This window comes from Anopheles funestus, chromosome X (genome assembly GCF_943734845.2).
Source record: "Anopheles funestus chromosome X, idAnoFuneDA-416_04, whole genome shotgun sequence".
In the NCBI taxonomy this organism is placed as follows: Eukaryota; Metazoa; Arthropoda; class Insecta; order Diptera; family Culicidae; genus Anopheles; species Anopheles funestus.
The window spans coordinates 17074610-17089378 of NC_064597.1; the positions used below are offsets into that span (position 1 = coordinate 17074610).

Genomic DNA, 14769 nt, shown 5'->3' on the forward strand with positions numbered 1-14769 from the left:
AATACTGTCTTTGTTAACCCGGTTGGTTCGTATGCTGTTCATTGAACGGCGCATAAAAAAGGTGTCAATTAGTGTCTTATCAACGAGGTTGCAATCATTTATCTAGCTGTTTTCTGCTGCCGTTACTTGTTGCACATTTGCTCATTCAGGTTTGTCTAGTGTAAAGCAGGGAAAAAAATGTTGGAAAGACTGATGGAACAGGTGGACAGAGTGTCCCCATACGTTCTGTTGATATATATTATTTCAAGTACCATCAAGAAGATAGCACCATCACAAGTAACTATAGTCGATCAAACAAACAATCACGAAAAGTAATCGGTACTTCCTTCTTCCCAGCCTTTGATCTTGTTTTTTTTTTGTTTATACGAAGAACGTAACGCTGCTTCAATGTAACTTTCTTCAACAGCTTATCAATAATAATGACCAATAACATTTCATTTATAAAAATCTTGCCAGGTGCGCACCGAACCCCTATGAAGGTTCACTGTTCACAATGCGCGGGGATTCTTTAAAGCACTGTTGAGAGTTCACAAATAGACCGCACATTGACAAATGGAGGCATATTGATAAGATAGTTCTTGCCGATAACTTTGTGGATGGGCAGAGAAAAAAGTGATGGTACTAGTACTGAGCAAACAGGGCCCAAAGAACTCCACAGCCACCGGCTATCTTTCGCTTAGTAACGTGTCCTCTGCCACGTGAAATGAATGCCGCACCCTGAAGATGTGGTCGTATTATTTATTATCTTGCTTCCTATGGATTTCTGTGGGTGACGCTTGATTCGCAATACTCGCGCATTTGATTGACAAGTTGAATTCTGTGTTTAAGATACAATGGATGTTGATTTCGAAGCAATGGCCACTGACACCGATGAAATATTTGTATTTTGAAGCCAATTGTTTGGTTAAAAACTGTTTCGCGGTAATGTGTATTAGGTGTAATCAGGACAGGTGCTATAACCGTTTGATCGTCGCCATGACGTACGTTTTGGATCTCTAAAGGGGGTAGGGTCGGCATATTCCTAATTTCAGCAACTATAGTCATATATACGAAGATTGTAGCTGCGTTAAAGTAAAACTGTTTACGTACATGGCAGAGAGCTGCCGGATAAGACAACCCAGGGCGGAAATAGGAACTCAATCAAACGTCTGCCTAATGTAATCAATCAATTCGTAAATTATTTGATTGTGTGCTAACGGATTTCAATTTAAGTTTTGCGCTACCACATTGCTTTGCACATGCAAGCAATTAGCGAAGAGACATTTACTTTCTTTATTTGCTTGACAGATATCGCTTCTTAGTAGATACAGGGTGTTTCCATATAGTAGTTATCGTTGATGTGTTTTTACCGCATAAAAAAATTAAAACTTATTTTTAAAAAATACCTCATTAAAAATAGGAGACAGATCGCCATGTTAGTTTCAATTTTAGAAATGATATTCTTGTAGAATTTTTCATCACAAACCACTTTCTACCTCAACAACGTGAGAATATTGGAATCAATTTCAGTATTTTATCAGTGTTAGTTCAATCATGAATACTTGTCTAATTGAAGTTTAATAAAACAATATTAACAATATCAAATCCAAACACTAACAAATCAAGAAAAAATCTTGTTAAACTATATGTTCGCCCAACGTTGTTGGATGTTATGTTTGTTTATATTAATGATTTGAAAGCTATACGGGACACACCATTTTTTATTTCAAGCGTAACTCAATCGGAAGCTATGCTAGTTTCAGTTCTATAAAACAGCCTCGTTAATTTTTCTCAACACGAGTCTTGAAATTGAAATGCGAAATCAGCGAAGGAGAGCAGTTCTTCCGCCTTGCGGTGTCGATTATGGCGGTATAGATTATGCAAGTCAGTATTAGACACTGTGGTGTAAGATGCTTTGCTTTATGGAGGAAGAGGAAGATGAATCGGTTCAGAGCACAATGAAGCTGACGCGTGTAGTAGATTGATCATTGTTGGACAATTCGAAGGAATTCCGGCCAGCTGACGAGCGGTACTAAAAACGCTATTTTTCACGATATACAAATAGAACTGCTTAGTGATCTTTGTAAAAAAAACATTGTCGGTTTGTTCACACACACATTCCGTCGATATATGCTTGTGTATGTGTATGTATTTTAGTATATTAGTATTATTTTTTCATAAACGGCTGATGTCTTCCTAATATTGGTATCATTCTCGTGTGCTCTGCCAATTCCACTGTACGTCATGAAATAGTACAAAATGAAATATCTCTCCCTTTCTCTCTCTATCCGTCTATCCCCGTCTCGCACAGTTACCCATCTTCCACTTCGTATCTCGCAGAAGTAGATCACAAGCTAGAAGCAAAAGAGATTCGCTTAACGTAGGCATTTTGTGTTTTGTTTTGCTAGATAGGTAGAATCCGTCGAACAGTTGAAAAGGCCTCAATTACGAAGCGTAGAAATAAAGCCATTGTACAGCACCGTGCAATAAATGCTCTATGGTTGACACTTGTACATCCACAATGCCAGCGCAAAGCTGTGGCCATTTCCGATTTGTTTGTTCATAATTTGCTGGTGACCACACCTGATAGTGTAAGCTAGTTGCGCGTATGCATACTGCAATCGTGCGGCCATGTTGGCATCTTCTTTTCATGAATGACTGTCGTAATGAACCCTTAATAGGATATGTTAATGGTGACAGGAATCTAGAGAATCACGGTATAAACAATTTACTAATGAAATGACATGACACACAAACAGATTGTACAATAAATATTTACATGGTTTTTTAATTTATCGCCAAAAAATCTTATGCTATTCTTTAGTTTGAGGACGCCATAAACTTACCGAAATGAAAAAAATATGATATGACATGTGCAAAAAAAAATTGATTTTGAAATCATACCGCGACAGTAAGATATAGATTTAACGACCGACAGAGATAAGAGCAATGAATTGCGGTTTAGCACGACACGACTTTTCCAAATAATTGCTACAAAGTATGGGAATTGTCGATGATGCGAACTGTTGCCTCGGCAAAAGAGAAGATAGAAGATAGAATATTGAAGTAAGCGTTTAAGAAAGCTACAAAATTAAATCTACCAATATGACTCTTGGAAGTCGAAGGCAATCACGAAGTGCCGATAAGCCTCTGAATATGGACAGGTAAACGGGGAGTTGATCGGAAATCAGAGAATATAACCTACATGCATGCATAAGATGAAGAAGATTGTCTAGTTTATTATAAACGAATGACCGAATTTTTAATCGTCTGGTTGATAGATTAGATACGTTACTGGACGATAATTTAGAATGACTAGCTGATTGGTTTGCATCGTTTCAGGAGGAAATAAATGATTAATGAAAATAGAAAAAAATCAAAACTCAATTTTGTAGTATTTTGAAAAAAGGGCAACTTTAATGACGGAGATATTTTTTTAATTCAAAATTTAGATTATCAAATATCAATGGTCGCCCTAGGGTTTCAATTAGCTACTAAGCCTTACAAGTAGAAACAAAAGTAGCGTGAGAAAACAACGGAAATTGATCGTGTATGAATGGGGGGAAATGTGAAAAATTAGCACCCACTGCTCGTCACTGGATTGATGAGCCGTAACGCTGGGTTTGGAATTCCACTAACGATTAGTGCAACACCGTACACAATACATGTACAATCAATTGCACGTCGGATCTTTGTGGGATTTTTCTTCGCCTTGTGATAAGATTCATCGCTACTCACTGCTTACCCCTGCTTTGGTTGTTCCTAACGTCGATTCAATTAGAACATTATCACTCCCGCTGCTTGAATACTACCCCTTGCAGTGGTTCATCATCTTCCATCAGTTTTCTTCGCATCGTGTGCCAACGACATTGCACACCACTGTAATACCCATCACTTAGTATGATAAAATCTCGTAATTCGTTACCTTGTGACGGAAACGAGCGAACATATGCAAAATCTAATCGAAATAAAGAACTTCATCTTTCCATCTGGCACAAGCAAAAGAGGTGTCTGACAAATGTAGGTTACGTAAAATTAGACAAAGGTAGTATGCTAGAAAGAAAATGCCAAATTTGCTAGTTTGATAAGGTGAGCGAGAAAGAAAATTGGCACATTTCCACGATGGCTTCAATTACATTTGGGTATACATTTTCAATTCATTTGACGCTGGATGCATATCCGTTTTTGTGTTATATTATTATTAAAAACTATTTTTCTCGATTGCTTCTGGAATGAAGCAACAAAAACTACTATAAATACTTTAAAAAGTATTTCAAAGTGAATTTGTTGCAAACAAACTTTTACCCGTTACAGCTTAGGGATCATTCAACTATTACGTAACGCTGTTAGAGTGGAGGAGGGGGAGCTGGCTACTGTTAGCGTTACGATTTGTTACACAGCGAGAAGGGGGCGGGGGTTCACATTTGTGCTTTGTGGGTTCACAACTGCTCAAGACAACTGTTTGAATATTCAATACCACATCGGATCGAGAACATCGTAATACACTTTGTGTCCGTTATGTATTACTTATCTAAGATTTAAAATATTTTATTTCGTAAACATTAGAGCATCGCACAGAAGCCTAGTTCTGGCAGCTCCCCAACAAGGGCAGTAAAAAGTAAATATAAAGACCTTCTTAGCAAAAGGTAAGTGTCTTAATGAAGATCTGTGATGAAGAGCCTAGTCTAGTTTGACAATGAAAATTATCTATACCTACTCAAAATCGCTTAAATATTCTTAACTTTTGTTGATTTTGTTATAACAGGGATTTATGAAGGTATAAATTAAATTAAAAAAAATGGTTTAAAAAAAGAAGGAGGTGGGATACACGGAGATTCTTCCAGCGTTACGTTTTGTTACGAAAGGGGGAGGGGTCATTAAAGAATAAAAAAAAAGATTTTTTTTTTGCTCGGTTAGCACGGCCACGTTTTATCACGTAGCAGGATAGGCAGTACATGCTACGGAGGGACGATCCCGATGGGATTTGAACCCGGTCCTGCCGTGTGGACGGGCGCCGTTTTTCACAGCCAAACTACACGTATCGGGCGACAGCGGGCGTTGCTATAAAAAAAAATTGCAACCGCGTTTCCCATACCATCGGATCTAATCGGGCCGGGCGTCGTCGGACGGCCCGCTGTCATTCGCTGATGAACTGCAAATCCACTATTTTCCTAAATGTATCACGATAAATACTTCGGTATGGACTTTGCAGGTGTACATTTACTTGGGGGACCCGTACTAGCAAGAACTATTTTATTTATATCGTCAAAAATTGAGCAGCTGGTACAATTCATCAAAACAATGTTTATCAAGAAATTCATTGCTTTGTGAACTATTTCAAGCAAGCCATCGTCAAAGTAAGCGCTTCGATTTTTTTAACTACACTTATCGGATCTCAGCGGGCCGATTTTGTATGGGATTTGACAGCGGACCGGGTGGATTTTATAGCAACGCCCGCGCGCATCCGACACGTGTAGTTTGGCTGTCACATGCACCACCGGCCCGATAAAAAAAAATTGTTTCTACAAATTTTTTACAATTTCTGCAACCGAGCAGAGTGTTGGATTTGCTGGATTTTTGTCTGTAAGGCTGCAACTACACTTTCATCTAGTTATAATATATGGTAAGCAGTTGAAAAGCGCTTTAAACAGTTGAAGGTTAAACTGTTACTGAGGAAAATTTTATCGACCTTGATTTTGCACCGAGCGTTTTACTGAGCGAAACAACGTCAGGCATTCAGCTAACATGTGCATCGGCTTTCTATTACACGCAAAGACAGGGTTTGCGTCGAATATATTCGCTCGCTGCTCTTTCCTTTTTGCAGAAATACTCTCTCTCTCAAATGCGACACGTGATGCAAATTGTGCCGGTGAGGAGAGTTAAAAGAAAGAGCAACGCATAAGTCCTGCATAGTTGAGACATGCACATTTAACTGCATCAGCTGTGAATTTAGCGGCAAAATGTCAAATGGAAAAATGTGAACAAAAACTGTGTAATACATAATACGCAGGTACATGATTGCACCATAAGCAATGGTATTGACCTTTACTGTTATTAAAGTTTATTTTTATTGCATGATTGCATAAAATTGACCATCTTTTTAGCATGCCGAATAACATCCCACAACTCAGGAATGGAACAAATGTTCCACAAACAATGTGGGAAAAATGATCATTCGTGTATGGCTGGATTGATTGTGATCCTCCAATCTAAGTTTCCCCAAATTTTTCATTGATCTGACAGTGTGATGTACATACAGGAAGGACTATCCATGACCGAGTCCAATTTTGGGATATTTTCCAAATCGCTTTGGGGAGGCGAGTTGCAATTCACTAGTAGCAAGTGGGGCTTGAGTCACATTTTACAACACCTTTGATATGAGTTGCCATACTATAAAAAAACCTCCCAAACATGAAGTAATACAACATGAAGCAAATTTTACACTACCGATCATTAAAAGGGAAAGCGACCAACGCTATAATAGACTAAGAGACAGCGTGATAGCAAAAGAGAGCAACCGTAAAAAATAAGATTCAATTGAGATACAGATGGTATCGTGAGCATTTTTTTCCTTGAAAATGTTTGCTGCTAGATCAGTATTCATTTTACTCTTTTGCCATGTATAAATAAACAGAGCAGTGTACAAATTCAGTATGGGGTATTCCTGCTGGTCCCAGGTCAGTTTAATGCAGAGCTGTCAAACAAAAGCCTTTTATAATGCATGATCAGTTTTCCGTGTTATTGTATGAGTACGTTAACGATGAAAGGGCACGGAATCCATTACATTTAAAAAGATTTTAAATTAAGGAAAAGACATAAAAAGCAAATAGCAATGAATTACCTGAAACGCGTGATTTGTACTTAGAAATAAATGAGAATTGTCTGTGTATTAAGGTTGACAGTTTATGATACGGAATTTGTCATATTAAATCGATCAGTTATTCAAAATGTTTTTTTTTTCTTAATTAAATTTTACATTTTTTACATTTTCATTTTACATAAGACTTTAAAAAACCTAGAAAATGTTTGCATGTGTTTGACACCTCTTGCACCATACAAATTTATCGTTTTTTTTGGTACATGTATTAATAACGCATTTAAAATAGAGCGTTACCACCACTTTAACACGAATATTAAGAAGTATAATATAAATTATATAAAAATATTACAGAAATTTTCAGTGTTCTGATATGTACAGCTGCTACGGTTTAGCAATGATTCCAAACATTTTTGGAGTGTTTTACATATTTATATCTACGATTTATCGATGGATATTATCGTCTATCAAGGGTTGGAAACCTGAGTGAAACACATCTTACCACCTGGTAGAAGCGATAACGTTTTGTCACAGCTTAATCGAGTTTGCCACCAAAAGACATTTATTATAGGCGATGTTGAAAAATCGTTATTTAAGCTTCTTTTTTTGAAGCATACAAAGCCAAAGTGAAGAAGAAGTTTGTCTTGCTTGTTCGCAACGAAGGTACAAACCTGTTCTGTAGCCTAGCATTAGGTATGATTATGCCGAATTCCCAGAACATTTCGTTTGAAAATTTTCGTGTGTAGAATGGCTGAATACAGCACAGCAGCCGTACTTGCCAAACTTGTTACTGATGTTTACACGTAAACATAAAATATGAAACAAGAAAGTTCACATATGGAACCACATGCGCCAGGACTCTTTAGGAAGCTTCACACTGGGATGTGAATGAATAAGTATGGGTAAAGTATAAAAATTCTTACTGCGCTGCCTCTTGCGACGATGCATAGTGCTGCTGCTTCCTTACACCCTTGGACAATAGATCAGTTGATTGGCGAGTCGATTGTTTTACATGAAGCGAACAATTTCACTAGACGCGATTTGCACTTACACTTTGGTTGCTTACAACAAGAAACACACCATGCAACGGTTCAAACGGCGAGGTTTTTTTTCTTCACAGTTTTATGGCTCGATCTGCAAAGGGGTAGGTTTTGAGCACCCACCAAAAAGGACTAATGCCGCATTCGTTGGCACTGATTTTAACCAACTGTACCGTCCTACGGTTCGAACTGGTATTACGTTACGTTTTTTGGGTCGACATCTCTTTTTGGGTAGCAGAGACAAGAGTCGCATCGCATCACCACACAACTACCTGTGTCGGTGTGTCGGTACGACCGAAACCAATACTATCACCCGGTACGCACTAACAACAGGTTCAATGCTTGCAGTTGCCAAAATTGTTTTATGTTGGTCCAGAGCTTCTTAAAACATCAAATAACCGTTCGTGTTGGCATTAGACAAGTCTAATCGAGTGTTCACTTATTCATCTGTTTATGTTGATTTATTACTTCCACCACGAAAGAATCTTTGTGTGAAAGTATTACAAATTAATGTTCTTATTATCTTATTCATTTGTTTATTTTGCTAAACACATTTATTCAAACTCCCAGCCAGTTTCTTGCACTAAGTAAATAATTACAACAATACGGTTTAAAGCAAATCAAGAAATGATTATAATAAGATAAAACAAATTTTGTGAAGATTAAGTTTACAGATCGGACAAACCAACCAACAACAATAGCACATAAAACAGCAATAACCACAACCCCAGTATCAGAAACCGAGTATGATCGGGATAAGGCAAAGTACAACGAGGAAATGCCTTGTGAAAATTGTACACTTCAGCCTTTCATTACAGGCTGACAATACGGCTAAATGCCGTAATAATGAAATATAAATAAAATAAATCAATGAAGTTTACAGATTCCATTAATACGGCCAGGCAGTTCTACATGAATTAAAAAAAAGTTTGCAGATTAAAATACTCAACACTCGATACATTTAAATGGATGATTAAGAAACGCTGCATCCGTATTTTCACTTCTGCGCAAAGGATTTACCATTTTCAACGCTCTATGAAAGCTGATTGCCCAAGATCTCAAACAAAGACGATATCACGGAAATTAATGTGATGTAAATAAATAATTATAAATGATAAATTCTTTCATTGTATGTACGATTTAAGTTAAGTCGTTCTTTGAAACATTCATGAAAGTAGCAAAAAAAAAAACAAGGAAGAAACAGAAAAACTTTTGGCATAAGCATACCTTTACAAAACAAAAGAAATGTTCGAAACCAAAGGAACTGAGGCAAAAGAAATCGATGAAGAAACAACAGAGCAAAGAAAGCAAGACAATAATCAAGAACGGAAAACGGAAAGAAGTAAACGAACATACCAAATCGAGAAGAATCATGCTTTTAAAGGGAAGACACCTGACTCTTGGAAAAAAACCTAAAAACTAATCAATTTGAATGAAATTCAGCACGATTGGCTGTGTCTTTAGATGTTGAAAGTGTCGGAAGATCATAAATATGATTCCTAAAACAGAATAGAATAATTTAAATACAAGATAATTGAATTTTATCGGTTGATGAGAAAACTCGTTTTAGAGGAAAAAAAGATTAATTTGCTTATTTCTTCTTTGAAACGGTAAATTAACGATGAGCAAGAATGTATCCATTATCGAAAAAAAAAATACAATGCGAATTTTATCCAACAAATGCTGTCTAAAATGAAATACTCCCAAGAATTAGGTAAGGCAGATAATCTAAATGTACAATGTAATTGGTCCCGTTCCCGATAAGTGGGTCGTTGGTTTTGTGGGAGATTAGAAATGCCCAAACGAACGCTTATCTGCTCACGTTTTTGAAGATAAAATCATGAAAGTAAATATCGTGATAAAGAAAAAAACAAATCATAGGTATGCAAGTTATAAACCAAGTGTTGGCGGTGGTCCGCGTGCTTAATCTAGCGTATGAGATTAAACTAAAAAAAAGGTAACAAACGAAATGGTTCAAACGTACTGTACATCGAATGTAGTACGATAAATTAATATCTCACAAATATTAAACATAGAGATTTGGACATTCTATAGCAGCGTTCCAATATTGAACATATTCATGAGCGCATAAAACGGTAAAGCTTGAATTTCTACACTTGCCTACAGTTTCGACATTTAAAATTCTGATCATCAAATTCTTCACTTCATTATCAATACGGCCAGGCCGTTCTATCTGAATAAAAAAAAATTCTTCACTTCACTAAAAAAATGTATTCGGTAAAACTCATTATTGTTAATGATTAAACCGAGTTCGCATAGCTGTGATTACATTCTAGCAATGTTCATTGTATAAACAACGTTTAAAGTGCGTTCCCGCAATCAGCTATCTTTGGCAGTTGTGTTTTTCTTATCTGTAGGCCGGTTGGGAGTTAACATCGTTCCTGATTTCGACAGATTAGCATACTCCATTCAACCAGCGTTTTAAGGTCTGGGTTATACTTTTTTGTTGTTGCCTAGAGGTACATGGTTTTATCTTTATCAATATTACATAATATAGCTGCCATCAGAATGACCGGAAGTGAGGTTATTTGTCTGTACCTGTAAAATTTGATTACGGAAATCAGTGACTTGCACAAGGCGTGACTGGTTTTAAAACTAGCACAAAAACTATCTCATTGCCAGCTAGGTACAAATATCGCGTGAAATAACCATTGATGCTTCATGCTAGCGTAAAAACCTTGAACATTCATTCACATTGATCATTCGTTTACATTTAGATACGAACATGCCGTTGCGCCTATTATGGAAGGGTGTAGTAAAACTCCTCCAAGAAACCGGTATTAAGCGAAAATATTCCAATTACGGTGCAATGAAAGACCGTCTTTAAGGGTTGATGGTTGATGACTTGTATAGTTTTGGCGTTATTTTAAGATAGTTTTTGCTCCTGTCACAACGCACAGCCCAACCAGATCAACCATGCCAGTTGGTGTGATTGCATCAAGGTTGCAAATATTTTATGGCCTTTTGATGGCCTTGGTGTAGTAAATGCGTAAGGAAACAGATGCAGTAGAATCTCCTTAAGCAGAGTGCATGTCACACCATTAGTTGCATATTGTGTAAGCGCTGGCTAAACTAAGCAAATATTTTGTCGATGTTTGCAACGGTGCAACTTTCTGCTGCTAAAGAACGTCAACATATCAAGTCTTACCACTTTATCGCATCTTCCAAGCAAACACCACACCATGTGCATCAGAAGTCGTCAAACTTTTTGACAAATGTGTCAGATTTCAAGAGTTCTGTTTTTAAATTTCAATTATGACATGTTTCACACCTATTATTTGAGCTTGTAAGCGATAATTATGAAAATTTAAGATTTTTTTAATATATTTTAATAAAAGCTAGAAAAATGATCGATGACTTCATAAACTTTGAAAAAAAAATCTAAATAGTTCTTTTATTTCTGTTTCAATTATTATAAATTAAGCATGATTTTTTTTCTTGAAAAACTAAAAACAAATTGAAAATGATAGCTACAAATCCTTTTCCATTATATCTTATGTACTTTTAATTATATTTTTTTAATTTAATTATTTAATTTAATTTAATTTAATTATATTTTTTATACAAAATGTTCTATTACTTTCATTTCTGTTTTTTTGGCTTACATTTTTTTTACCCAATTATCTATCTGGCTAAATCAAACCTTGGCCTGGTGATGATTGATGAGCAGATAAGGGTAAAGGTGTAATGTATGTAATGTATGCATGTTCCCTTTTTCATCGAGTTTTAACCAAAAAAAAATGTGCGTGATATTAAGTGGTAGAAATGTACCAAAAAATAAAAATAACTACTTGGCTGGTCTTTAGCTGGAAGTTTTTTTTTACCATTATCAACTGTAAGCCATTGCTGTGAGAAAAAAAATACAAATGAGTTGTTTTATTTGGCATGCGACCGGTCAAAGAGGATCATTAGACGAAATAATGAAAGTTTTCTATCTTCGAACAAAACACAAAAAAACTAACTTATTCTTGAAACAAAATAGTTATCCTTCTTACGCAGTCGCAGGAATATTCGTTTCCAAAACTAAACTCATTATTCAAGACAACAACATAGAATTGAAGCTGATTCAAACATGTTTGTACTTTAAATGCAAGAATGGAATACATTAAAAATAACACCTAGCAAAGGGAAGGTATATTAATACGAAGACCTTCAACAGTAATACTCGATGATGTTATTGGAATTAATCATTGAGTACCTGAACAGATTTCTCCTCAACCCTTTTTGATGTCAGGGTTCCCCCTGTTGTGTTGTGCACCTCCGTAACACCACTCTGTGCGTTACTTCATTATGTTGTGATTTACATGCACTAAACATTTTTCCAAAAAAAAGCATATTCCAGTGGTCGGCAAGCATAATTAAATAGTAAAATAATTTTGTTATTGCTTTTTTTCCTCAAGTTTTTTTCCCCCGAATGGTTTGGAAATTGAAACTATACTTAATTGTACAATAAGATTTCAAAAAGGAATATTTAAACTTTAGGTAACTTTCAATAACCAGGAAGTATTGATATATTTGATAACATTTCAGTAACCGTATCTGTCACGTGAAGATCAGCACCTAGCCGTCTACTTACATGAATACGTTCCAGCAAGAAAACATGAAATTGCGACGTTATTAAGTAATCTTATGATTTACTGGCTTTAATGTATCAGCAATTTTAAGCTATGTGTAAGCAATGCACACAAAGCGAGTTTAATCATGGCTGTTGTACGACTGCTTTACATGTATGTAATGGAGAACGCAGCGCAATACAGATGTACACACGTTTATCTCCAACACCACAGGTTTAGAAGACGGACTTTGTGGTAAAGCAAATTACATTATAGTGATATTTTGATCCCACAATGTTGATAACAGTTTAATCACAAAATATTATTGACACCTATCGATGGTAGAAGATCTAGATCGTAATAAGCCACTTTGCAGACAGGTCTAGACAGTATCTTGGACAATGGAGAAACACGGAGACGCCGAAGTATGTATGCGTGTGCAAAATGCGAGAAAACTCAATCCTCAATAGGTTTGGCAAACGCAAACTTCACACAAACGATACGGTTGATAGCGTGTGAACTTCTAATCTTACCTTTGCAAAGGTGGTTAGTTAACCGTGCTTATGATAGCCGTAGATTAGGCCGTCTTTACTGTGAGCGATTAAGCCCGTTTGATGGATGTTGCTTTACGTACACATGGAGTAGTGATTGCAGCACGGTGTGAAGTAGTAACGACGTCCTGTGTCAACCGGCAACTGCACACGAATTGGATACTGTAGCAGTATCGAACGGAACCGGAATTATGGCGTGAGTTAGCGGATAGAAGCGGAATGAATGTTTCGCTGATCTTTGGACATCGTACACCGCGAGTGGCCGAAACGCGAATGAGATAGGAACATCGTACTACTCGACGATATCCTTCCGGTCGCGTTGAAATATACGACCTCGTACACCACCGGACGCACCAGGTAAAATGGAACGCACGTAGTTGTTAGGACCACCACAGAAATCACGTCAACACCTAAGACTTACACACAGGTGCGTTAGGTTCAGTGTGCGCACCATCACATCCAAACCTGAATGTCGAGCCAGATGATTTGAACGAGTTTTTTTTTTTCGTCTTTCAAGCCAATTTCATTTCTTTGCTGTATTTGCTCGAGTAAATTAAACGAAGCACAGAGCACTAACATGAGAGTTTGCACAACACCTTCAACACTTTTATAGCGAATGAAGATCATTGGTTTTTGTTGCTGTTGTTGTTGTTGTGAGGCATGTTTCTTTGCGGTTGATCAATTTCATTGCTTGCACTCTCGCACCTCTCCTTTTTCGGTGAGAGAGTGTGTGTAGTCCGTGGGAAATCCTCTCATTTTCCTCGAAACTACCGACAAAACAATGAACAGATACGCATACATTGTGCGTGATCGTTTACGCACCTGTTCATATCTCTTTCGTTTTAAATCTATCAGGTCAGTTTGAGCTTTGCAAATAGATAAAGCTTCTGTTAGACTAGCAATTAAAGTGGTATATAAATTTCTTATTTATTTTTTATTAAGTATGACGGTCCTTAACCATACTGTCAAACTAATAGGGATGATGTGTGAATATTGTTCTATAAAAGATTACACGGCTTCTCAACTCCATCAATTGATTAAAGTATTGCTGGTATTTGATGCAATAAGTCATGCGTTATAAAATTTCATTAGTATCAGAATACGCAAACGTCGCCATTATAGCATGGATTATAGCTAAAGTTGTACTTGAAATTGAGGTGTGGGCTTAGAGCCTTTAATACCTATCTAGAGTAAAATTTATCTTTAATATCTATCACAAATATATACATATTTTGTTAAAAATGTTGTATCAGGAAGACGAGAGTGAAGTGAGAATAATCATGTCCTGCTGTTGCAAGATTTCCGTATGGGAGAACTAATTCTGCTTCTGCATTTGTTCAGTTAACTGGTCAGTTTATTTTTCCCATTCGAAGGTCGAATAAGCCTATGCGCTCGTTCTGAAAAAAAGGTCCGTTTTGCTCCCGGAAATTTGTTTGGAACCGCGTTACTAATCGACTAAAATGAACCATGCCTTCGTGTTTCAAAATGTGTACTGGTAAATAGCTGAAGCATAATGTGAAGGGAGATCAGAAAAAAATAAATACAATGCGTAAAGGTGACTTTCGTTTTTGAATCAATCAGATAGCGTTGTTGTGAAATTCAAACAGACGGTCGTAAAAGGTGACCAACGAAATTCATACCCAATTTTCTTAATATCATGTTATGTCTTTGTTGTTCTTCAAACAAAACAATAATGTTATATATTTGACTTGATTGCACTGTCGACGAAGTCTGTAGCTGACCATAGAGATTTTGCAGTTGTATGTGCAATGTGTGGGATAACTTTGCACATTTATATATTTAATATT

The 14769-nt window shown here is 36.6% G+C and overlaps 1 protein-coding gene across 4 annotated transcripts in view; it reads right to left on the reverse strand.

Annotated features, from left to right (window-relative positions):
- LOC125774869 (solute carrier family 41 member 1) overlaps positions 1-14769 on the reverse strand; it is a 33553-nt gene that overhangs the window by 17469 nt on the left and 1315 nt on the right. The window contains exon 1 of one of the 4 annotated variants that reach the window (XM_049445236.1): positions 12944-13197. The exons of 1 other annotated variant lie outside the window; for it this stretch is intronic. Coding sequence is in view for 1 of the 3 variants with exons in the window: in XM_049445278.1 (XP_049301235.1) it covers positions 7720-7744 (25 nt within the window). In the remaining 2 variants the exon portion in view is untranslated. Of the gene's footprint in view, positions 1-7719; positions 10917-12943; positions 13198-14769 lie in introns of those variants that run through there. 2 more of the 4 variants (XM_049445259.1, XM_049445278.1) reach the window with 2 other exon arrangements.